Source organism: Protopterus annectens, chromosome 1.part0 (genome assembly GCF_019279795.1).
Source record: "Protopterus annectens isolate FY-2018-M chromosome 1.part0, PAN1.0, whole genome shotgun sequence".
Taxonomy (NCBI): Eukaryota; Metazoa; Chordata; order Ceratodontiformes; family Protopteridae; genus Protopterus; species Protopterus annectens.
In genome coordinates, this window is record NC_056725.1 from 1,795,889,945 (window position 1) to 1,795,916,541 (window position 26,597).

Consider the following 26,597-nt stretch of genomic DNA (forward strand, 5'->3'; position numbering starts at 1 on the left):
CTTAAAAAGATGGTAAAAACTTCAGCAGGTGGCAACTATAATACTGAAAAAGTTGTATATAGAGCCAAGTATAATGACTGTCCTGCATTTTATGTGGGTAAGACTATGATTAAACTGAAAGGATGATCTCAGGTCATCTTTCTGACATCATATGTAAATGCCAGAAGAACACCTTATTCAAACACCCCTGACATTCTGGTTTTAAATTTATCATTCTGGACTGTGTGGAGATGGATGAGCTTGAAGAGGATGTCAATGGTGTTTTTGAGAAAAAAATAATTGTTCTGACAGCTGAAATTAAATGCATTCAGGAAACCAGGACTTAACTATTTCTCTATTAAGAGCGTGCTGAATTTACATGAGATGCCACACAATCTGTAAAGGGTTTTGGGGAATTTGTGAGGAAATATTTTTATGAACTAAAAATAAAAAAATATATATATGATGTGTAGTATGTGTATAAATGTATATACGTTTAGTTACTTTAACCTCAATTCTGCTTTGATTAGACTTAGTACACTCTTGCAAAACACCAGAGATGTAAACGGCAAATTCAAAACACGCATTTTTTCATGCCGCTAGTACCATGAAGTATTGGTATAATTACCCCATTTAGCATACTGGTGCATGCTCATGCACACAGCTGCACACTTATACATTACTAGTTTACTTCATCCACTATTTTTGTGTTTTTTCTACTGGTTGTTATTGAATAAAAATGTTCTTGGTGCTGTAAACATGAAAACGGTTATCGCAGTTATCTTTTTTAACTGCAAAGCACTGACATTTTTTCTGAGTTATAAATAAAATATTTTTTCTTAAATAATTTTTTATGGGCTATAAAGAACTTAGTTTTTATACACACTAACACATATTAAATATTATTAGACAAATTTATATTTATCGTGTTCTAGTTAGATAACATTTATGGTTAGACAGCTATATTTTTTTCTTGTATTAATCTAGTTAACTCTTTTTACTTATCTACCTATGTACATGACTTTAGCTCGTCACAGACCTGATGAAGACTTTAGTGCATTAGGTAGCTGAAAGCGATTTCAGTTAAAAGTCAGTATTTTTACATATATATTATGCTTAATACCTGATTTGGGAATGTGGCTTGCAAATAGATAGGTAGTGTTTTCCTTAACTAGGATTTAGTTTGACCTAACCAGTAGTAGTGTGTGGGGGTGGGTACCCGCATTTCTAAACTGTGCTTTTTATGGCCCTGTTTATATTGTTTGCCTTGAAAAGGCTGGTTTAAAATTAAACAATATGTATATTTTCAATACCTACTTCTAAGTGTATAAAAGCCGATATGTTTAACATTGTAAAATATTTCAAATTTTTGTTACGAAGGATAGCTTGTCTGTGATGAGATGAATAAAGGCTTGTTGCTTTGGAACACTACCTGGCTTTCATGATTTTTGAGAATTATTGTGACTGAGCCTATCAACAAAGTTTTTTTTTTCTTTAAATTCTTTGCAACAGGAATAGTCAGACACTGCAGTATTGGAATTAGAATATATTCCCCTTTTTATGCTTACATTAAAGTTGTAAGGTTCACAGCTATGGCCCTTTCACTTTCAGTGGGAGCCCATAATTTAGGTACAGCATTAAGATTTTCACCCTCAGATTTAGCTTGCTATTCCTAGATTTATTGATTAACTTTATAAAGACAAAACTGTTCAAGGGAAAATCACTAAATAATTGAAGTAAACATGTAAAAAGAGATTCTTGATCACTGGCTACATGGGGTCTGCTATAAAAAAATACTATATTCTGTAAAATGATGTGCTCTTCTTTCTGGCCCTCTACTGTGATTTTTTAAGACCACTGATGCAATGTTCGCTGCTCAATGACTGAAATGTATGCATGGTGAGCGTGGTTTTGAAAGCTGTAATACATCATTGATATGACCCAGCAAGTGATGACAAACCATACCCTAAACAATACAGAACAAAGTTAAATATTATAACTAAATTTTGCTGACCCAAACAATCCATTCCTACTGCACATTAAGCTCAGAAACATCTGCTTCAACCATACCTCTAAATGTTAGAAGCCAGTTACTTCAATTTGCTGAACAGCAACACGTAATGTACAATACAAAAAGACAAATGTACATCTTCTTACTATCATAGGTATGTCCCTGACAAGATCCAAATGAATGAAAAAAATGCAGTACAAATGATGAAAAAAATCTGCTTTTCACAAGCACTGTTAGAACAAGTTACTAATCTGAAATTTTCAGGATGATATACCATGCCACTGCATTCCTGAATGTTTTTGGAAATTTATTAAACAAATTGATAAATTAATAGCAATGTATTTCTGCTTTTCCCAGTTAGGGATCGCCACATTGGATCACCATCTGCAGACTGATTGGCTGTGGTGTTTTTACGATGCAAGTTGCCAGCTCGCCGCCCAACCTTCACAGAAGGCACACACATACACACTCCCACCTACTTGCATGTCTTTAAAACTCAGTCGACCATATGGAGGACATGCAGACTCTGCAAAGAAGGAGCTCCAGCCAAGAATCGAACTGGAGGACCTCTTGCTAAGGTGACAATGCTAACCACATTAATGTTGGTCATTTATCTGTTTTTAACATACATTTCAGTTCACTGCAGACTGTGGTTAATGTGGCCACCTGGGTAACATTGACTGCAGTTTGCAATGAAGTCAGGGAATCAGTTTCAGGCAACTATCTTAGCCTAGGTTCAAACATAATACCATGGCATTTGTGCTGACTGATTATGACCTAAACTAAATCCCCATACTAAACCAATAAGGAGATGATTAAGAATGTCATTACTAATTGGCCAGAGACTTCCACTTAGCATTTGCATCCTGTTTTCCCCTTAAAAACTTACTCTGATGCTATACTACTAATGAGACACTCATACACAAAATGCATGACCTCAGTGATTCAACCGAGATTGCATTTAGTGTGTAGCTACGCATTCTCCTGGTTTTAAATAATACTCCCCAAATGCTCACTTGCGTGAGAATTCCCAAAGTTGTCTGCTCTGAAATCTGGTTTTGACACATACTGTACACAAAATTCAAAGAATGATGGGAGAAAATGATGCTGAAAAGAAACATCATGCCATACATACCCTGCTCACTTCCTTTGGAGTTGATTCACCTGTGAAGAAGAAAAACAAGTAATTAGATAATTTTGAATAATTCCACAAAGGTTATCTAACAAGATAAAAATCATCTGAGGATGGGAATTCTCTTTTCATATCTCAAAGCCAGAGATGAAATGTCAGTATAATGGAACCTAATAGTTACTAAGCCCCTATTACTGAATGATCCTCAGATCAGAGTTAACAGCTAAATTATCTGAACAGCAGTGCTGTATTGGGCATCACACCGTTTCAAAAACAACACACTTCATTCATGACATTAAGAAAGCCAGTTTAGGAAATGACAATCCCTGACAAATTATTAACAGATGAAGCTAAACAGCAGTTAGGAGACAAAAGAATAAAAAGGTATGTACACTCAGTATATCATGCACACCAATGCAGCTTCGGCAGACTCTCAAAGTAGGAACTGGACATACACAGAATGACAGCAAAACAGCCTTGCACACTGGTGTAGGGTTTACACAAAAAAACTAATGCAAAACTAAAGAAATTAAATAAACAGAAAAACAAAAAGCAGCATGGGATGTGGGAATTACATGCAGACATTTACTATGTCATATGTTAATTAATTATAGAAAGACAATACTTTTTTTAGTTATAAAAAACAAGGTTATGTATGAAGGTGAGTAAGAACAGAAAGGGTATAATATGATGAAACTCATGGCAAATAAGAAATGTACTTAAGTTTCTGCAAATAAGATTAAAGAAACTTAAACAGTTTAGAATGAATGGAACATATAAATGGAGAACACTGAGAAAGTATTAGGGAACAGCATGAATCAAAGCTCTTGACCTGTCTAATAAATAACAGCTCTGAAACACATGTATAACAGTTTACAGTACTGCATTAATGCATCAGAATCATTAAGGAAAGTATTCTCCTTTACCTAGCATATATTGTCATTTTTTTAACATAGTATTGTAGTACTCATCAAGAACAAACAGAGATGTCAAAGAAACGATGCTTGATTTAAAAAGGAAAGTCAGATAAGTTTATATGTTGCATTACCTGAAACATCCAATATATAGTTAAGATGTAAAAGAAAAAATATATAACAAAATCCATAAAGCTAAAGGAGGTGACTCTGCAACAGTCTGAATTTTCTTATTTTGCCAAATGTACATTGTATCAATAATATATGTTGCGTACATTTTTAAGTGCCTGTTCCAGAACCTTCAGCAGCTGTCCTGGTAAGAGCTTTGATGCATGAGGTGATTCTACAGTTTGCAATGCATAGTACAGGATGTTGGAAGCTGTCTGATTTGTTGATCCTACTGTCCCATAGCTATCAACTTTTTATTTTCAGAACTAGGGACGAAACAAAAAACAGTTATGGAAAAAGTCCACAGACTAGTGATACTTTTTAAGTATGGGTACTATTACGACAGAAAAAAGTAGAAGTGAATTAACAAGTATTTTCTGAAGTAAAAGAAATTTATAACTGCAATGATTATCAGTAGTTATTGCAAGTAATCCATCACATTTTCTCAAAAAAACTTCCAGTTTTAGGAGGGACTCAGTAAAACTTAAGAGCCAAAAATTAAGAACAGTTGTGAGATACGCATGTCCTAACAGGTGTACCAGGAGAAACATTTTTAAACATTGCAGTGCACACTGTAGCTGTTTCCTCCTTTTTTAACACAAAGTCTTCTTTAATCACTGCAGCAGAATCTAGGATCAGAGGTGTACTAATGTGAGGGGTGGAGGCTGCAGTCCGCTCCAGGTGCAAATAATAAAGGGGTGCAGCCTTTGCGTGTAATTCAGAGCAGGATCCTTTAAGGACTGGCATTCGTCTTTAAGAACGCACTTTGTATATATGTGTGCCTGAGTGAATGGATGCACGCACTCTATTGCTTACAAATTCAGTGCGTGAAATTTAAATACAACACTTACTGCCTCTACTCCTGTGACTGTATAGGGACTAGAATGCTACATCTGTTAAGGGGTAGGTGGGTGTGTGTCTGTCTCTGTCTGTGTCTAGGTATGTATGTACAAAATGCCCCAGTTAGGGATGGCGAGTTAGTTAATTTCCTGAGGCTCAAACCCTTGGTTACAGGAAACAAGAGCGTACATCCTCTACACCAACTAGCAAACTGAGCTTTGGTGCATTTTCATTGAATTTTAAGTTTCAGTGCATTTGCAAGGAATTGTAAGCTTCAATGCATTTCCAATGAATTGTGAGCTTCACGGAAAGTGAAGTTTACTGCTGCTTATGTCAAGTCTGTTTGTGGGTGTGAATGACCTAAGATGTACCTCCCTGGACTACATGAAAAGAGACATGGAGGAGCTCTTGGATTATGTAGCCCAGGCGGGTATGACCCTAGCCCTGAGTAGCATCCTACCATCATCCAGAATGATACCACAGTACAAACAGAAAATGATTGATTTCAACAATTGGCTAAGTTTTTGGTGTCATTCTAAGGGGATCCAGTGTCTGCCTGGGATGACATGACTGACAGACCTCGATGCTTTGACATAGGATGGCCTGCATCTGTCACTCCTGGCCTTCCAGATACTGGCCAAGGCTCTTGTCACTCCTATAGTGCCTTTTTTAGGTGGTGTTCCAAAGACAAAATTACCACCATAACAGCTACAAACAAATGCAATCTGAGGGTCGTGCTGTTCAACACTAGAAGTCTAAATCTCAAAATGGACTCACTTGAAGCAATCCTTAAAATAGAAAACATCAACATTTGTGCTGTAACAGAGACCTGATTCAAGGCAGCAGAAAGCACCCCTGCACTACCAGGCTATAACTCATTCCACACCTTTCGGGCCCAGAACTTGGACCAAAGCTCCAAAGGTGGTCGTGTTTCCATATTCATAAAGGATGTGCACACCTCCAGACTGGTAGTCCAACATAATGCATCACAGATACTTCAGGTGCAGCTAACATTGAGTAAGACAGCGATTCAGGTCGTAGCCTGCTATAGGTTCCCAACCATGTCCTAAGACTCACATTCTATATTTCTAAGCACCCTGGAGAATATAGGGTCCAACCTAACACTCTCATACTGGGAACTTCAACCTACCCCTCCATTAACTGGGAAAACTACTCATGTACCAATACACTTGCCTAACGTTTCCTGGAATTCATTAATTCCAATGCCCTGGACCAGCTTGTTCTTACCCCCACTAGAGGTAGCAACATCCTTGATTTGGTCATTACTAATATGGGCGCCTGTTTCTCTACACCAACAGTCAACTCCTCCCTAGTTAGATCCGGCCACAAACTAATCACCTTGGAAATCCACATCCATCCCACCTCCAACTCCCCTGCAAAGGTAACCACCATGAAAAACTTCTCCAAAGCTAACTTTGGGCTCCTAAAAACAGAGGTGGCTAACTTCACAGCACCCATGCAAATGGAGAACAGTTGCATTGACTGCCGAATCATACACCAATGCACTGTATGAACACGTATACAAATGCATGGATCTCGCCATACCCAATAGAGCCAAGATGCTCTCCTCCAAAAAAAGGAAGCCAATCTTGCAGTCCCCTGCCATAAACAAACTCTACAACACTGAAACTGATGCGGAATAAGATGAAGTCCCAAGACTGGAAAAACTCCCTTATCAGCCTCAACAAAAAGTTGAGATCCCTCATCAAATCCTCTAAAGTTAGCTATGAAAACAGAATTGCAGCAGATAGTAAAGACAACCATTTTATGTAAGTTATGTAAAGAATCTCCACGGCAATACCCAGATTTGCTCTTCCCTACTGCACAAAGGTACCTCCTATACCAAGCAAACAGATCTTGCCAATATACTGGGCAACAGAATCAGTGCCAACTTTACCCCTCTCCCCCCCCAAAGGGCCTACAATACCAGTAGATTGCCAAGCACCCAGTATTACTGCTGCACAGGTTAAAACAGCACTGTCCAAGGCCAAGAATACAGCTTCTATGAGACTTGACAATATCCCTGGCTGTGTTCTACATGAACTACAGAGTGAACTGGCACCTCACCTGTGTGCCCTGTTCAATCACAGCCTCACCCCAGGCTTTGTCTCTACCGAATGGTGCACTGCTACAGTCATCCCTCTCTACAAAGGAGAAGTGACTACAGGACCCTGGGAACTACTACCCCTTTAGCCTGACGAGTCTGATATGCAAAGCTATGGAACGCATAATCATGGACCTAATAAACAAGGATATAGGGAATCTCCAAACTCTGGATCCCACACAGTTTAGTTTTTTGAAGGGTAGATCATGCCTGCTCAACCTGCACAACTTCTTTGAGTCAGTCACCAGAGCTGTGCATGAAGGCAAGGTGGTTCACACAGCTAACCTTGATCTGGCCCAGGCCTTTGATACCATTCCCCATGCAGGAATCATAGAAAAACTCACTAAACAAGGCATCGACTCCTATATCACCAGGTGGGTTGCAAACTGGCTCACAGATAGAACCCACAGTGAGACAGTAGTTGACTCCAAGTCAGACTGCCAATCAGTCACAAGTGGAGTCCCAGAGGGTTCGGTCCTGGGTCCTCTCCTGTTTGGTATCTACTTCTCCGAGTCCAGGCCAACACGAAGGAACTTTGGCTGACAAAGTTCGCAGACTATTGCAAGTTGGGAGCTATTATTAACTCCCCAAGTGATGTTGACATCCTACAGAAAGGCCTCACTGAGACCGACGATTGCTGTCAGAACCATGGCCTTAAGCACAATGCCAAAAAATGTGTCATCATCCTCTTTGGGAAAAACCTGATTCTCATGAATTACCACATCGATGGTAGTCCACTGAACACAGAAGGCATTATAAAAGATCGGGGAACACAGGTTGACGGCAACCTCTCTTTTGAACACCACATTGCCACTGTGGTCAGAAAGTCCTTCTATGTGGCAATTCTCATTACTAAGGGAATTCCATCCAGAAAGAAAGAGGTCATTGTCCCCCTCTACTCTTCCCTCATTTGGCCAATCATCGAATACAATGCCCCATCTGGCATGCATCTCACTAGACACCTGCAACAACTTGAGTGGCCACAAAAGTACCTCACAAAGAGGATCCTAGGCCTTAAACACTTGTCCTGTATGGACAGACTCAAAAAACTCGAACTATTCTCTGTCTCATATCGCCTACTTAGAGGCGATATCTGCTAGACTTACAAAGCCATAAAAATAAACTAAACGGCACAGGGTGCAGAGAAGTTCAGAATAACAAGACCAACTGAAAAAAAGGAACTGAACCAAACTTACACAACCACAATGTTTATTTACAAAGAAATAAAAGACAGAATAACGTTAGCGCTTTCACGACTGCTCCTGTCGCTTCATCAGACAAACTAAGCATCTCTCTAACCAGTTTATATCACTTTAGCTATCAGCTGATAGGAATCAGATGTTCCAATTATATTATTAAGACAAGCTAATGCTATAGTTAAAGGTACCATAGTAAAATACATCTAATTTTTTTTTCTAAAAGCAGTCCATAAATGTGCATAAGTGAAAGTATACATGAAAAGCATCTCTAAAATACATGTGTAAGAAAACTTATATACAAAATATCTATAAATATATATATATATATATATATATATATATATATATATATATATATATATAAGACTATATTTACATTGAACCATATGCAGGCACAACTCACATTAGAAAACATACCGCTATATAAAAATAATAAAAAATCAAATTAGAGCATAAAAAACTTCATAAAAGGCTCATATAAAACTCATAAAAGTACATATTAGAGAATAAAGAGACAAGTCAGAGACATATAAAAACATATGTATATGTGTATGAGGAAAGCATATTATGCTTACATAGATAACTGTAAAAATACTTAAAGCCTGAGACGGCGAGACTTCAAAAAAGGTTTTAAAGATGTTGTACTATTTAGACCAGGATATCTCTCGGCATTCAGAGAGAGGATCCATTTTTGTTCAATACTTTCAATTAAATTTTCTACGTCGCCTCCTCTTGTAAGGTGGACAACTTGAATAACAAAAAATTTGAAGTAATGTGTGCAATCTGTTTCCTTAATATGTGTAGCCAGGGCATTATTGTCTTTACAGTTGTTAATGTCCCTAATATGTTCAAGGATCCTGTCCTTGAACATTCTATTGGTTTTACCTATATAGAAAACAAAACATTTCTGACAGAAAGAAAAATAGACAACATTCATTGTTCTGCAATCAGCATAGCCATGACTTGTGATTGTAAATTGTCGCACGGGGTGTATGAAAGTACTATTTCTATAAAGGTGTTGGCATGCAGAACATCTTCTGCATGGAAAGGTGCCAGTCCACATGGACTGGATATGTCTATTTATGTCTATCTTATTGCAAAGATGATGTTTCAAAGACTTATTATTTCTAAATGAAAAGATTGGAATATTGCCTATCTTGTCCATGAGTCCTGGCACCTCATGTAATATATGCCAATGTCTTTTAATAATGGAAGTATACTCATTTACATCACTTGAATGCTGAAAAACTACTCTAAACCTATTATTTGTCGAGGTTAAATCATGCTGATCATCATTCTGTGTGACATCCATCAAGTATGGTTTACACCTGTTGTCGCTTTTTGTCCAGGCCTCAACTATAGTGGTCTCAATCTATTCCTTTGAGTAACCTCTATCTAGGAAATCTAGTTTTACATTTTCAAGTGCCACTCTTGCTTCATCGTCTTCATTATGTAATCTTAAAACTCTATATACTTGTCCCTTCAGGACATTTTTCGCAATATGTATTGGGTGCATACTAGTTCTATGCAGGAGGGCATTTCTCCTAGTAGGTTTCCTATATATATATACTACTGCTAAGCTTTTTCAGTTCAGATTTCCTATCACATCCAAGAAATTAATCTCAGTTGTGAAGTGTTGATACGTAAATCTTAAAAAATCAGTAGTAGCATGTAGATAGTTCACAAAATCAGTTAACTCACTTATAGTGCCCTTTCACAACATAAAGATGTCATCCACAAATCGGACGTACCATAAAATATTTCCAACAAAGGGATTAACATCTGACAATAGAGAGAGCTGTTCCCAGCATACCAATGCCAGGTTGGCACAAGCAGTGCCCATAGCCACGCCAACCTTCTGAAGATAAAACTCATTTTCAAACACAAAGACATTATTTTCTAAGATGATCTATAATAGACTGCAAATAAGTTGAACCTTCACATTTTCATAACATCTGTTCATAGTGAGAAAATCTCTGATCATGTTAATGCCCCATGTATTTGGTATTGATGGAAAAAGTGATTTGATGTCCATAGTAACAAAGATATATTCACTCTCAATTGTCATTATTCTGTTATGTAGCCTTTCTAGGAACATTTTGGTGTCCCTCAGTATAGTATGACATCCATCTAGTAATATGTGGAGGTTACCCTCCACAAAAATGGAGAGTGGTTCAGTGCACCACCCCGCACCTGAGACTATTGGTCTCATAGGTGGCACTTCAATGTTTTTATGTATTTTCGGGAGACCATAGATTCTTGGGACAACTGGGTTATTGATGTTAAAATACTTAAATAAGTGTTTATCTATTAAGTTGTTAATCAGCAGATCAAAAAGACACCTTTTCCATCACTGCGTTTACAACAAATTTAGTGACACATTGATAAGTATCAGTGTCTTGTAGTAAAACTCTCATCTGTCTCAAGTATAACATCTTATCTAGTATTACTATGCCTCCACCCTTATCTGCTTGTTTAATTTCGATGGAGTGCATGTTTTTCAATTCATGTAGAGCAATGCTCTCACAACTACATGTTATGAAAACTATTGTGTCTTTTCTAATTTCAACTGTCTAAAACTAGTCTCACAGACATTAATAAAAGGTTGTATTCCCGGATGAATAGCTGGGACAAAAGTACTTGGTTTATTATATCATAAAATGTCAACATTGTTATGTTCCTCTGTGTCAGAAAACACATTTTATAAGGATAAACTCCTGCCAAGGAGCCTAAGGTCCTTTAACATTTCAACAGGATCGGCCCGTTTGGCAGGGATAAAGGATAAACCTTTATTCAGTAGTCCAATTTGTTCTTTACTTAAAATTATTGAAGAGATATTTATAACCAAACCTGTATTCAAGTCCACCTTCTCTTCAGCTGCTGTGCTGTATGTTCCAAATTCTGTTGTTTCTGTTTCTTGACCCAGCTCTGTTGGAAATGCTACATCTAAAGAAATCCCAATCCCTCCACACCACATGCTCCAGAGACCTCAACCTCATTACCACAATCAACAGAACATGCTGGAGGGACAGGTTCATAACCCAGAGACTGCCCATGCAATGTAATAGACATGTCAAACAGAACACCTCACTGGCCCTCTTCAAGAGAAATCTTGATAAGTGGATGGGAAATAGAAAATTCACCCCGGGGATTACTCCAGTGATTTTACTCGACAGAGGCACTGGGAACTACGGTTGGGTGGCACAATGCCAGGGTAATCCTATGGGTTAAACTTGTAAAGGCTCCAGGGTCATTAGCCTAGTACACACCTATGAACCTATGTGCAACTGTTTTGCTTAGCAAATGGTCATAGCACAACAGGTAGCACTGCTTGGTTTTGATGCAGAAGTCTGTGGGTTCTACTCCAACAGCATGTATATGGACTACTGACACTCTGGAGTACTTTAAGTGGGGGGGGGGGGTGCTGCAGTCCTGTGTGTGTCCTCCTTTGGATGAGATGCCTAGTAACTATGAACCTGCTGTTGATTTGCCATCCATTCCTTATTGAAATATTGCCAGCTGACATAGGGAATTTATTCTTCAAGGGCAGCAGGCACTGAATTTGGAGATAAAACACTGAAATATAAAGTTGTTTGCTAGCAGCAACCTCTTCATTAGTTACACATACTTAATGTGGAATTATTCAGATGACTTTTACTTCTGCAAAGACAGTGCATATTGACTAATATTGGTGGACTTTGCAGGTAATCCATAACCTTGCTTTCTATTTCTTGGGCAGTTTTGTCCTTATTGGATAATACAGTTTGTTTCACTGCTTTCTGGAAAAATGTTCAAAATTAGAAATTTAAAACATGCTCTAACAAGTGGTGCTGTATTATGCAAGGAATATAATTTAATACAATCAGGAAGATGAATCAAAGAACATGTGCATGCATGCATGGTCCTAAACATGTGTGCAAGGAGCCTGTTGTTTGAAAATAGCCTAAAGGTAAACTTTATCTGCCTCTGCTCAGATGCATTTTCTTTGAATGTGAGTTTCAATACCATTTTGAATGAATGTGAGCTTCAAGGGCAAAGACGTGTACAATTAATGCCAAGTCTCTTTTGTTGTGAGACTGTACTGTTTTTCTTTTAGAAAATGTCTATCAGTGTTTGTGCTATAAAATTTGAAATACAAGTTTTAAATTAAATCCAAACATCTGTAATCATTTTAAAATAAAGTAGAAAACATTATGCACACTGAGAGGTTTGAACAGAGTTTATGGTAACTGGGGAGAAATAGTTAAGTAATGGAAGACTTTAATGGCTGCTGAGGTGTGTGTGTGTGTGTGTGTGTGTGTGTGTGTGTTTATGGTGGTGGGGCCCGATCAATTACCCTGCCTATGACCATAATCCAACTCTGAAATAAACACTTTGTTTCTTTCTGTTGTGTGTGTTCATGTGTCCATGTTTGAAAAGTAGTGCAGGAATGGACGAAACTCAGAAGAAGCTACAGATGAGACCAAAGAGAACCGCGGTTATTTTTAAAATTAAAAGCAGCCTTCTAGTTGTACAGTAGTACAATTCAGAACATTTTCCAGTGGAAAAATGTTTTTTTTTTCCTTCGTTTAACTGAACCCGGTGAAATGAATTAATCACAGCAAGTGAATCAACCAGGACACTGTGGACTACCGGACTGAAGGTAAGCATTTTCTTTTTTAATGTGAATATAACCAGACTTTTTTTCTTATTTTTGGAAAGGAGTGGTGGTGGCTAGACCAATGTCTGTGTGTGTTTGCAGTTGTTTAAATGTTTTAAAGTTTGGCTAATGTGTGCAAGTGCATTTGCTTAAATATTATGAAATTGAATATTTATGTCACTGTACTCTTCTGTTCTCTTTTTGTTTTGGTGGGGTGAGAGGTAGTCAGCTGGGCTGTTGATTAAAGTAACTTGCTCAGCATAAATTTTGCTATTAGGGCTGGCAAGTGAATGTTTGTGATAATAAATTGGAATATTTTTATACTTTTGGCGGGGGGGGTGGTTGGGTAGCTGTGCTGTGGATGAAGGTAACTTGTCCACTTCACTCTATTTAAATTTCAACCTTAAGGTACACTTGTGTGAATAAATCTGAATATTTATACTTTTGAATGGGGACAGTAACTTTGTCCTTTTCATATTACTTTAAAGGCTGACTAGTGTGCATTTGGATGGCTAGCTGTGCTATGGGAATTTATCCTCATTTGCTAAGCTTAAGTCTGATATTAAGGGCGGACTACTGTGCATTTGTGTGAAATAAATTGCAATATTTATGCTTTTTTATGCTTTTGTTTTCTTAGGAGGGGTGGCTAGCTGTGTTGTCGAGGAAATAACTGGTGTTCAGTTTAAAGTTGGGGATTAATGGCTAGTGTGCATTTGTGTGAAATAAACTGGAATACTGCATGAAACAAAATTGACGTCATCCCCAATTTGACAGAATGTTCTTGTGTTTGTCTAATATGACTGGTCTGCAAGTTACTCTCATATTGTTTGCTTAGCTTTTAATATGCCTTTATATGACTAGTGTGCATTTGCATGAAATATGATGCAATCTTTTATTTGTCAAACCAAGTTGAAACTGTTCCTGATTTTGCAGAATGTTCCTAAGTTTGCTTCATAATGATCTGTTCCTAACATAATTTGGGGTCAACTGTCCACATAAGTTACCAAATCCCAAACTATTAGATCAACTCTTAGGGAGTGTATTGTCACTGTCATATTCAACTTTCCAAAGGAAAAATCCTTTTCTGACATTTAGCTTTAGTCCATGATTCTGGCACTAGTTATTTGTTTGGGACAATCCTTCTTGTAAGATGGCCAAGTCTTTTGAGGATTTGATCACTGCACCTAGCTTGATCCTTGCTAGCAATTATTTTGTTTAATTTCATGATTATTACTACATACAAGTGTCAAAGAGGAGGAGGCATTAGAAAAAAATCTTGGTGGGGAGGGGGGGGGGGATTGAGGTATAAACTTTTCTGCTCCAAATGTCAAATATGCTAGGTACACCACTGTCTAGGATCTAAAGATAAGGAAAACTGCATCCTTCAAGTAAAAATAATCAGCCTACTCTTTTTAATTTCTCCAAGTCTTCTGGGTTTCCAATACCATGACTGGAATGGGCCCCATTCCTAAGTCAAAATATGATTCAAGTTCATGAAATTAATATTGTTTCAATCCTTAATGTTAACCAGAACTGTTATTTGCAGCACCCACAATGTGTCCAGTAATGACTCATTGAACAATTCACATGGAGTTACATATATTGGTACCATATCTAAGTTGTTGTTGTTGTCTTTTGGCTTTTCCTGGTTAGGAGTTGCCACAGCGGAACTCTGGTCCGCTAATGATTGGCAGTAGATTTTCATGAACACGGAGGTGCCAGCTCGACGTTCAACCTTCAACGAAGGCATGCCCATTTACGCATGTCTTTCGAACACCCACCCAACTGCGGGGAGGACATGCAGACTCCACACAGAAGGCACTCCCCGCACTCCAGCCGAGAATCGAACGGGAGAACCTCTTGCTGTGAGGCAACAATGCTACCGCTGCACCACCGCGGATGTTGGTAACATATCTAAGTACAATTGTAAATTCTTTTTATAAGACCTATTGCTCCCCTCATTTCTGCCTGCAAATTCTGGTATTTTACAAATCTGTCTCTCTCTGTACGCAAGACACTGTAGTCACTAGGTGTAGCAATTTCAATGATCAATGCTACTTTTGTCTTCATTTCATGGACTACTATATCTGGTTTTCTCGCATCTATTTCGTGAATTATTGGTAATGGGTGATCCCATGTGATATAAACTTCATCATTTTCTATAATGCTCTGTGGCTCATGTTTCTAGTGCTTTTCAGTTACTTCAGTAATATAATGTTAGCACAATCCCCAATGCAACAGTCTTGCCACATTATTATGTCTTTCAGTATACAGTTCTTCTGCCATTAGTATATCACAATCAGCATCAATATGTGCAAATGTTTCCAGTTCTGTTTTACAAAACCTACATTTGTCTGTTTCTCCCACATGTTCAATGGACTTTGTAAACCAATGTATATGTAATCCACTATCTTCGGAAGCCAATATTAATCTTTCGTCTTTTGGTTTGAATTCACCAATCATTAACCATTCCTGTGTTCAATTCTAATCAACATGAGATTGTTACAAATTTTTTCTATACTTAAAACTATACTAATGCATTTTTCCACACTTCTTGCCTTCTATAAGATCCTTCACCTTATTTTCTTTCTTTTGCTTTTTGGCACATTCAGTTGCTGCCTGATTTTTATCTACTTCTGGTCTGATATTTTTCCTGCTTGACACCGATATGCTTCAGTAAAACTAGGGAAGTCATCTTAGATTTATTCTCCTCATGTTTTAAAACTGTCACTATGTTTGGGTCTTGTGAAGTTAGTAGATATGTACGCAGTCCTACAATTTCAGATCTATACATATAATCAGTTTTGAGGAAGCCCATGCATCCTTCAGAATGGGGAATATACAGTCTTGGTATACACTGACTTACAAATCATTTGGTGAGCATGAAGCATCCTTCTTGTTTTCCTGTCCAACCAATCCAACACCTTTTGGGGCTAGTCAATCACTCCAAAACTGTAAGTTAGGACAGGAAGAGCAAATTGGTTTATAGCTTGGACTTTGTTCCTAGACGTCAACACTATTTTCCGTATTAATTTTAATCTTCTAAAATACTCCTAAGTTTTATTCACATTTGTTCCTGTTTTATTGTTGATCCTTCATCAATTCCCAAATATTTATACATTCCTTCTTACTCGAGTTCTTTTTATATCACATTCCTGTCTCAAACTGATGTTTTCTTGGTGCTGCAACTTTCCTGCTTTAAAGGTTGTTTTACATTTATGAAGACCAAATGACATTTTTATATTATCAGGAAAAAGTTTTGACCACTTGCAGTTGTGCAACTTCTCATCTGATGAATGAACTATACCATTTTGAGTCATCTACAAAAAAAAAAAAAAAAAAAAGATGAGAAGTCTTTACACTTTGTTGGTTTCTGAGAGCTAAATTGTAACCATGACCTAATCTGTTATGTAGACAGCCTAATGGGTTAAATGCAAGACAAAAGAGCAGCGGTCACAGTCAGTCACCCTGGAATATCTTTGTCACTGTTTCATGGTTGTTGTAATGTAATCGATCAGTGTAGGCTGTATCTTATACATTTTTAAGCACTATTTTATGCTTGAATGTGGGACACTGTCAAATTCTTTTTTTGTAGTCTATCATATCCATGCCATACTTAGATTCTTCCCCTTTTTACAGTCTCCATTATGATTTTATGTAACAGCAAACTGATCATTTCTTCCATATGACTTTCTTTTGCTACCCTTTTGCTCTATTGCCATGATTGATTTTTCTTCTAAATAACTACAAACACTGTCAGTGTCAATTCCAGTGTATAGTCTACACATTGTCAGAAGGCAGGTTATTGGTCTATAGTTTTTAGGAAAGCTTGCAGGTTTACTGTTAAGTAGGAATATTGTTTTTCCTGTTGTTAACCAAGCTAGTGGCTGTTCGGGATGCACATATTAGCAGTTCTTACTCATGGCTAAATCTTCATGTAAAAATGTTATTACTTTTAGCCAGAAGTTAGGTACTGCATCTGGGCCTAGGTTTTTCCAACTATGGGCTTTTCTTAACTTCGTTTCAAATCTCTCTGGCTGGTATTTCATATCATTTCATATCCTGTACATTAGAACTTCTTATTCTTTCTTTTACTTCTATCCATTTAGCATCTTTGTTATGTTCCACAGGATCTTTACAGAACAGATATTTCTCTAAAATGTATCTATTTTTTCTTTTTTCTGGTGGTGTTTCAATTCCTTTTGGCTTGTTTCCCAATTCTCTATAAAACTTTTTTGGGTCATCAATAAATTGCTTATTTTTTACTTTTCCTTTATACTTACCTGCATATCCTTCTAACTTTTTCTGCCTGCACTGATATTTTTAGTTTATTTGCGATAGTGCACGATAGATCCTGATCTGTTCTGATAATGCCCGTTGCTTTTATCACATCTACCCTTCTGATTATTTTTGTTGATCTGTTCCTTCTTCTATCGTCTTCTAATAGTGACACCTCTTGTCTTAACTGTTTTATATCTTGTCTTAACTGTTTTATAGTTTTCTCTATTTGATAGGTCAACAATGGAATTTCATTCTCCCCTTCCTTTCCCTCACTCCATTGCTCTATCCTGTTGTGATGTTTTCAAAATTAGATTTTCTACACTAAATCCTTCACTTTGCAGGTAATCCATAACCTTGATTTCCATTTCTTTAACTTCTCCATTACTAATCCTCTTTTTACTTTTCATCTTTGTTTTCATATTTTTTGTATTGTAATATTTTCTATATCTGCATCCCTTTGCCTGTATTTCTCTTCAAAGATCTTTGGTGCTGCTCTTTATGTATTGATTAGCTTTGCTTTCTCCTTTGCATAAATATTGCACCATATTAAATCTCTCTTTCCCATGTCCATATTTCTTTTTCAGAAGTCTCCTGCTCCTCCTCTTTCTCCTTACTGGGGACTCATTGTTTCACCATACTGTGTTATAACCCATGTCAGAGCTTCTACATTAAATCCTTGACTTTGCAGGTATTCCATAACTTTGATTTCTATTTCTGTAACTTCTACTTTACTAATCTTCTGTTCCACATTCCTCTGTGATTTTATTTTTTGTATTGTGAAATTTTCCATATCTGGATGCCTATGCCTGTATTTCTCTTTAAATATGCTTTTTGTATAGATTAATTTGGCTTTCTCCTTTGCATAAATATTGCACCATTTAAGATCTTTCTTTCCCATGGCCATATTTCTTTTTTAAACCTTTCAAAAATCTGTAGATTTTGTTCTTTATATTTTTGCACTTCCTCAGTTGCTTCTTGGTCTTTAGAATGTTTTTCATAAATCAGTTGTACTGATGAATACAAATTTTATTTGAAGCTTCTAACAGTTTTTCTCTAATTTCTCACTCAATCTTTTTGCATATCGCCTGGAAATTCTGGTTTTCTTGCATAATAATAACAATACATAATTTCTTTCTTATCCTCAATAGTCCATCATCTTTATGGCTAACTCATGTTAGGCTGCAATGATGAGTAAGAAGAACATATGCTTTGCACTGTTCTACAGATGTTATTTTCAGGTTGCTGCTTAAGATTACAATCTCCCTTTTGTCCTTACACAGAACTACTCCATTTCTATCTCATCATCAGACTGTGGGCTTCTGAGATGGAAAACATAATGGATTCATTCCACAGTGTAATCCCTTCTCATATTTGTGAGACTGTCTATGATACTGCAGTCTGATATCAGACTATCCCCACATCCATTAAGCTGCCAAACACTGATATCAGACTATCCCCACATCCATTAAGCTACCAAACATGTACATGACTCGGTACCTATCGGCTACATGAAGTTTAAGATTGAAATATCACTCAAATTGCACATTTTCTCTAACAAAAGCCAGACGTTTTTAAGAATACTTCAACATTATAACTCAAAATGAGTGTTATTGTGAATTAATTATATATCTGTATTTTCTACTGTATAACTATTTATTTCTTCATGTCTCAGTGGCATCTCTGTTGAGCTCAGTGTGACCATCTCTATAACATCTCAAAACAAAACTATCATAGAGATTGTCCCCTATACAAAGTTACTAGATATTACCTTAGATACAAACCTAAGATTTGACCTGGATGTTCACAACAATGTTAAAAAAACTCATCAAGAACTGGGCACCCTTTACCAACATAAAGACTTTTTTAACTACTCTACAAAACAAACCCTTGCCTCAACATTTCTTCTACCTTCTCTCTTTTATGCCACTGCCCACCTTAGCAATATGCAGTCCTCTCTAAAAACAAAAATTGAGGCCTGTTACAATAAAATAGCTAAGATTGTAACTAATGCAAAATACTCCTCCCATCACTGCTCCTCACTACACTTACTGAATTGGCTTGAACTCCCACACGACTTAACATATTTTCAGTTAACTATAGCACACGATTATCTATAACCCATCAGAGTGCCCAGCCCTTACTTCTGCATTAACTCTTTATCAACCAAACAGACTTCTCGGATTTGAAAATCAATTTTTCTTGGAAGTAGAAAAAACAAAACTTCCTTCTGGCCAAATGTGGAATGCACTCCCATCATCAATCAGGCCCACCAGCAATGCTTCCTCTTTCAAACAGTCCCTACATATACATCTTTCAACTCTATAGCACTGCTCATGCTCCAGCTCTCAACCTCTGTAATCGTGATTCCCTAACACAAATCTAGGTCACCTTTCAACTCATACTGTTCTGACCCCTTACATATGCAAAAAAAAAAATTTTTCATCTACGACTACTCTTAAACCGTACTACCAACATACTTACTCATAGACACTCTCACTCTTATAATAAACTCTGCAGATTAAATATATATTAGTACAACAAATGTCTCTTAGTAAACCTAGCTGAGAACCTTAAAAGCATATTTATTTGCAAATATTATACTTACTGTTGACGGCCAATACTGAGCTTCTAAGTAAGCTTAACTATGTCTTTGCACCTTTTCTGTTATGTCTAAAAATGTTGGCTGTATGTAAATTTTGATTGTGAATTGTAAATTATATTGTATGTATATCTTTATGTGGAGCTTTTCTCCCCACGCCTCCACTGAAAATGGGCTCACTTTGGCCCAGTGGACTTTCCTGGTAAACAAGTGCAAACAAATAACTAAATAAATAATAAATATAGCATGATGATGCTGACATCACATCAGCTAGTTCACAGTGAGCTTCCAAGACCAATATACTGTGTAACCAAATTAGTAATTTTAATAAAAATGGTAGTTATGTACCCAACCATAATACTTGATCCTTTAACTTTTAATAGAAATGATAAATATGTACTAACCAAAATACTGGATCCCTTCAACTATGTCAGTCCAATACTACTGATGAGTCTTTGGGCTGCTTGTCAGATCCAGTCCATCAACACCAAGGCTCCAGTTTCAAACTCTTTCAAACATTTCAATCTCACAGTCTCCCTGTGCAACCACTTTTCTCAGATCAGATTTGTTGCCCATATGGGCATCAATACTAATTAAGAAAGTGATTGACTGGAGAAGACTTGCCAAGCAGTCTTCGATGTCCTTGGGAAAAACAGGATTTGAAAGAACGATGGAGAGTGGGATGTCATACTGGACGGAGGTGGCTAAAATAATCCAGCTTTATGTTAAATAAATAACTGCAGTATCATTTTCATCGTCTCCATCCAATTTGACTGATGGGCCAGAATCCCAAGTTAGTAAATTCTTTGACAGTAACATGACAGAAAACCCTTAAGAATAGTAGTGACTCTGAAGGAAGCCCTGGATCTAGAAATGATATCCAGTTTATAACATTTGGCTAATGTATGCAAAATAGATGAAGTTACTGTAGAACAAATTTCATCCACTGATGAATTTTTGTAGAAAGCTGTGGAGGTAGCAATAGATCTACTGGAATGAGTCTTAGATTTACTTGGCAGGGATTTACTGTGCATTTTGTAAACAAAGGAAATACAATAAGAGCAGCCACCAGGCTAGGGATATTTTGGAAACTTTGTTCCCATCCTAGTTTGAAGCAAAGGAACGCAAAGTAGAGAATCCTTCCTGAAAAACTTAGTTCTGTGGAGATAAAATTGTAGTAGTCTTTAAACATCCAATGTATGCAGAATATATTACCCACTGTGAGTATGGTTTGCAAAAACACAGGCAAATGTATAGGTTGATTTAAGTTTGTTTTTGAAGCAATTTTAGAAAAAGATCTGGTGATATGTAATGAAATCTTATCTTCAAGAAGAATCAAATATACAGGATTAGAAGACAAGGCCTGTGACTCAAAACTTCTTCTTGCTGAGGTTATAGCTATTAGAAATAAGGTCCTCCAAAACAGAAACTAAATTCTTGTTGAACAAGCTGGTTCAAATGAAGTTTTTTATTTGCTCTTTTAAAACAAAATTAAGGTCCCGGGTGAAACTGTTCTTTTCTGGAGAAAGCAGAATAAGTCCTTTCAAGAAGGCCTCTCACAGCTTATGAAAAGCTATGGCATGATAAGCTATTCCACTATGGTAGTTAGAAATACAGACACTTAGATCTTAACTGTGGACTGACTAGAACATAGTTCAAGTAAGTTAGAAAAAAGCTGAAAAAGGTCTGGTATAACTGCATTAAAGGGCTCTAAGTCCTGTGTAGCTGTCCAAATAGAAAAAAATATTTCCATTTACTGTGGTAAATCTTGTGAGCAGATTCCTTCTGGGATGCAAACAGTATATAAATAATGTCTTGTGATAATGAAGGATCCTTGGCCATTAAAAGAATTGGAGAAACCATGCAGTTATATTGCGATTGTGCAAGTCCATGTGGGCAGTCTGAACAGGTGTGACAAAAAGATCTCTCTGAGGATGTAGAAGCAATAGGGACTTCCTGGCATGAGCTTTTTTTACCAAAGGGTAACCAAAACCTGCCAAGGCTAGTATGAGGGAACGGGAATCAAGGTGGCTTTCCATAATGCACTTTCTGTTAGAACCTGGACATGAAAGGAAATGGAATAAAGACATAAAGAAGTCTGGTAGACCACTGCCCAACTACAGAGTCTCCTTGGGGAAGTCCCTTTGGGGGATCAAGGCAAAAAAAAATACAGCATTAGGTGCTGATCAAGGAAGCAAAATAATTGCTGTAAGACTGGTCCCAGAAGCCAACAATCTGTTGTGCTACTGCTGGATTAAAAAACACTTGTAAGACATCAAAACAGACCTGCTGAGCCTGTCAACATGGTAGCTGGTCTTCCCAGGAATGTGCACTGCTACTGGAAGGTGATGCGTAGCAATCTCTCATTGCCTCACTCTCATGAATTTTTGGCATAAGGGATAGGATCTGGTTTCATCTTTCTTATTGAGATACCATACCAAAAGCATGTTTTTCTGGGAAGAAATCACCACTGCGAGCAAGAGATATTAACATTTCTGCAATGCAAGGAGGACCACTCTCACCTCCAGAATACTGATGTGAGGATTGGTTGCTTATGGATTCCAAGATCTTTGGACCACCCTACACTGAAAGCAGTCCTCAGCCTCAGTAAGGAGGCTTCCATGGTAACCATTTCTAAGGGAGATGGCATAACAAATGGCCTTCCTATATGAAGGCTGGAGGAAGTCAGACACCATTGTATGTGAACCCTGAAAAGCTGTGTGATGATAATCAGAGCTGATGGGTGAACTAAGGCCTGACACCACTATGCTCTGTGAAGCCAGTGAAGAATTTACATTTGAAAGCGGGTGAACTGGGCCATGACTATGGAGGAGGACATCAGGCCTTGAACCCATAGAACTAAATTTGTTGGTAGAGAATGGTGAAGCAAATGTATATGGACTGCATTTTTTGCAGTATGACTCTTTCTGAGGAGACAGATATGTGCATTGTTGTGTCCAGGTGGCATCTTATGAATTAATCTACTTGGGATGGCTAAAGATATGACTTGCTGAATTATACAGAAATACACAAGGGTTAGCAGAGAAGAAGCAATTTTTTTCTGGCATTGAATGGAGGCTGTCTTGATGAAGTGGTGAGGAGCCAATCTTCTAAATATGAAAACACACAAATCCCTTTGCATGACAGATGGGCTGTGACTATCGCCATAAACTAAGTAAATAGCCAGAGAGTTGTGATATGGCCAAATGCCAAGGCTCAGAAGTGGAAATGATTGGCTCACAGATGAAAGCACAGAAATGTTCTGGAAGCTTTGGCTACCTTGATGTGGAGGTGGGCGTCCTGAAGATCTATTCAGCACATCTACTGTTTGCACCATGACCATTCTGAATGGGGTCTTTGCTACATAGGTGTTTAGGCTACTGAGGTCTAAAATGGGCTTAAAATTCTTGTTTTTCTTTGGAACCATAAAGAATCTTATATAATATCTTAACTTTCTCTGTTCTGGTGGAACCTCCTAAAGGGCTCTTTTTTTCTAGCACAGTGAACTTTTCTTTTGACTCCTTTCTGCTGATTGATGGAATGTTTGGCAGTGACTGACATAACAAGGGCAAAGTAGTGGGAAAAGTGCTTTTTATAACCTTTGAATATTATCCTTCTCACTCTTGTGTGATGGTCATCTACACAGACAAGTGGAGGGATAGACATCCAAAGACTGCCTCCAGAGGTGTGCAGTTAGGCTAACTTTCTGGGATGATAGGGTTGCTTGTCCAAAAAGGGACCCCAATATCCCTTATTTTGTAGACCTCCTCAACCTCCTAGTTGGCATTGGATGCATCTGCCACGACAACCTCTAGGTGAAGTAGAATCAAACGGTTAATGTCAAGTTTTCTGAAACCATAGGGATTTGCACCCCTTCTGATTCCTGTTACGTAACCTTTGAGGAGTTTCAAATTTGATGCCTACAGCAGACAGCATCTTGTCTTTCTGTTCACACTTCATTAATTTCTCTTTCACATAGCATTCAAATAAAGTTGAGTTATCACAGGAGACACTTGTGTAGGATACCTTGAACATGTTCACAAAGTCACACAAGCAAAACTAGGCCATCCTTCTCCTTGTTATGCCTATACACACCACCACGAGCTGCTCTGTCATCCATTTTATGCATTACTCACAAGAACAGGTTAGTTAGATTGAACATAAAGTCCAAAGCTCTCCAACCGCTTCCTGGGGTAGGCTCTTTCTTCTAAGAGTCTACAGCCTTTTCTGCTAGAACTCTTTGGATGTGGTTCGTGTGAGTGGCATAGCTCAATGCTCTCATGACAAAGGAACCCAAAGCATATAGCCACTTTCCCATTCTATAACCGGTCTGGACTCCTTGCTGGATGAATATACAGTAGTTGCTTCATTTGTCAGCTATTTCTTTGCAGCCACAGTTATGAATTCCTGGACCACGACTGCCAATCCTTAGAAGGCCAGAAGATTTTGTCTGGCTTTCTAGATATAGCTTCAGAGGAAAGTGGCTCCTGTGGTATCCTGGAAGCTAAATCAATAATGTGGTCAAGGAAGAGGAACTGCCCAAAATGTATAGGGCTGACACCTTTTCATCTTGAGATACCATGTCTGTAGGCCAAGATCACCTCTGCTGGATCAATGCAAGGATTTCATCAAATGGTGCATCTTCAGGTGAGGACAGTGGCAACCTTCTCAATCACTTGAATTAGTGCCTGAGGTGGTAGAAACTGAGACAATGCATCCCCTATTACATGTCCTCTTTCTTGGTATATTGGGGGGAGGCTATGTTTGCAGCTGAATGGGTATCTTGAGACCATCTCCTTGGTTCTGACAGTGAGATGTATGATGAAGGGACCAAGATACAGAATGCCAGAGGTGGAGTCATAACCAATACTGTCTATGTCAATGCGCTCCTAGCAGAGGCTATTATTCTCCCCATGACTCAGAAAGTTGACCACAGATCTGCAGAACTTGAAAAATCTCTGCTTGTAGCAACACTCATTCCCCCAAAGAAGTAGAGGTGAGTGACACTGATAAAGGGTCACCCAAGTTCGACAGACTAGAGGGCCTCAAGAAGCGGATCAAGGCTGAAACCTTAAAAATATGAAGACTCTGACAGCAAAACAGGAGACATATGATATAGCTTTGAAGATGGTGGTGAAGACTCGGCATTGAGATGACAGTCCTGTGACCCATTCAACACTGAAGGTCGCAACACTGAACAAGTTGGATGAGAAGCCTCCCAGACACAAGGTCAAAGGACCAGACAGCACTGGGTGACCAGGATCCAGATGCTGTGTCAGCTCGGACTCCTCTGACACTAAAACACTGAGTGGAGAAAGAGCCAACATATGACAATATTGTCAGCCTGATCCACCCTTGAGACTCAGGGGGATGGGAGGACACCCATCAAAATCTATGCCTTTAAAAAGTCCATCATGTGATCACAACCCAGATTTGACATGCTCCTTAAGGACCTGAAAGGTCACAAGGGAAAAGTAGATGGGGTGCCAATATATGAAGTGTGGCAGCTCCCCCTCAGATAATGTTTGGCTGGCATCAAGCTTTGAAGATTTGTCCACTATGACCACTGGATCTGACAAGGCTGGAATTGAGGAAGGACGATCTTTTCCTGCAGCGGAAGAAGGAGGCAATTCTGCACTTAGAGTTTTCAGCAGCAAGTTGTGCTTTCCTCTTTTGTGAAGATTCCCCGTCTTTACTTATTTCTCTCTCTCCCTCTCTCTTTTTTTTTCTTGGACTTTTCACCAAAGGATCAAGGGAAATTAATCTTTTGAGAATAAATTTGTTTCTGTAATCTGCAAGAGAGTGAGGCCCAAATGCCTTTCACATGCAGCAATCAGAAGAAAGATGCTCCACCCGGAGGCACACTATTCATATGTCATAAGTGTTCTTGAGGGGGAATTGTATGGCCACGAGGAACACATTTTTTGAAGCTCTTCTCAGAGTGATCCATTTGTCTAGAGCAACAGAAAAAAAGGGTAGCGCGCACACACGCAAAAAAATAAAAAAAATAAAAAATATATATATAAATACACTGGAAAGTGTTAACATTATTATAATTATTATTATTTTTTTTTAGTAATATGCAAACAGTGAAGGAGTCAGTAAGCTTTCCACCTACGCAACATTGAAAAGTATAAGAATAGAAATATTTAAGAAAAAATATTAAACTGAACAACAAGCAGCTATATTATAAGCAGATGTGTAGACTATTACAGAATATATTAAAAAAAGTCAGGTGAGACACTTATCTGAGCTGAAATCCATCAGATCGGGGAAGACAGCAAATGAGATCTGAAGAAAGCAGTTGCACAATGGGGTTACGAGAGGGTAAAGTTTAAATGGGCTTCAGACTGAAGCACTGGCATTGCTAGATTGGTCTCACAAGTTGTATGAAGACCCGCCAGATAGACAGGGTGTAGGGCTCCAAAATGGAGAGATGATAAATCAGGAAGCAAAGGAGAGTATTATTGTTGGGAGTGAATTCATCCTCAAGTCTTGGTGAGTACCTTCACGAGGAGTAACCTGTTTTTCACAAAATTTCACCAAGATGACACTGATATATAGACTGTATGTTATACAGCATGCATCATGGAGAGAAGTAGGTAAAAAAATAAAAAAAAGACAGCTAGGTGCACAAGACCCAGGATAAAAAGTATCCAATCCTGGTAGACACACTGGCGCCAGGACTGGAAAAAATGCAAGCCTAGAAT

The 26,597-nt window shown here is 38.0% G+C and overlaps 1 protein-coding gene across 2 annotated transcripts in view; it reads right to left on the reverse strand.

The window, feature by feature from the left end:
- PDE10A (phosphodiesterase 10A) overlaps positions 1-26,597 on the reverse strand; it is a 4,065,478-nt gene that overhangs the window by 2,229,670 nt on the left and 1,809,211 nt on the right. For both annotated transcript variants that reach the window (XM_044069581.1, XM_044069571.1), the window contains exon 3: positions 3,126-3,154. In XM_044069581.1, coding sequence (XP_043925516.1) covers positions 3,126-3,154 — 29 coding nt within the window. The remainder of the gene's footprint in view (positions 1-3,125; positions 3,155-26,597) is intronic.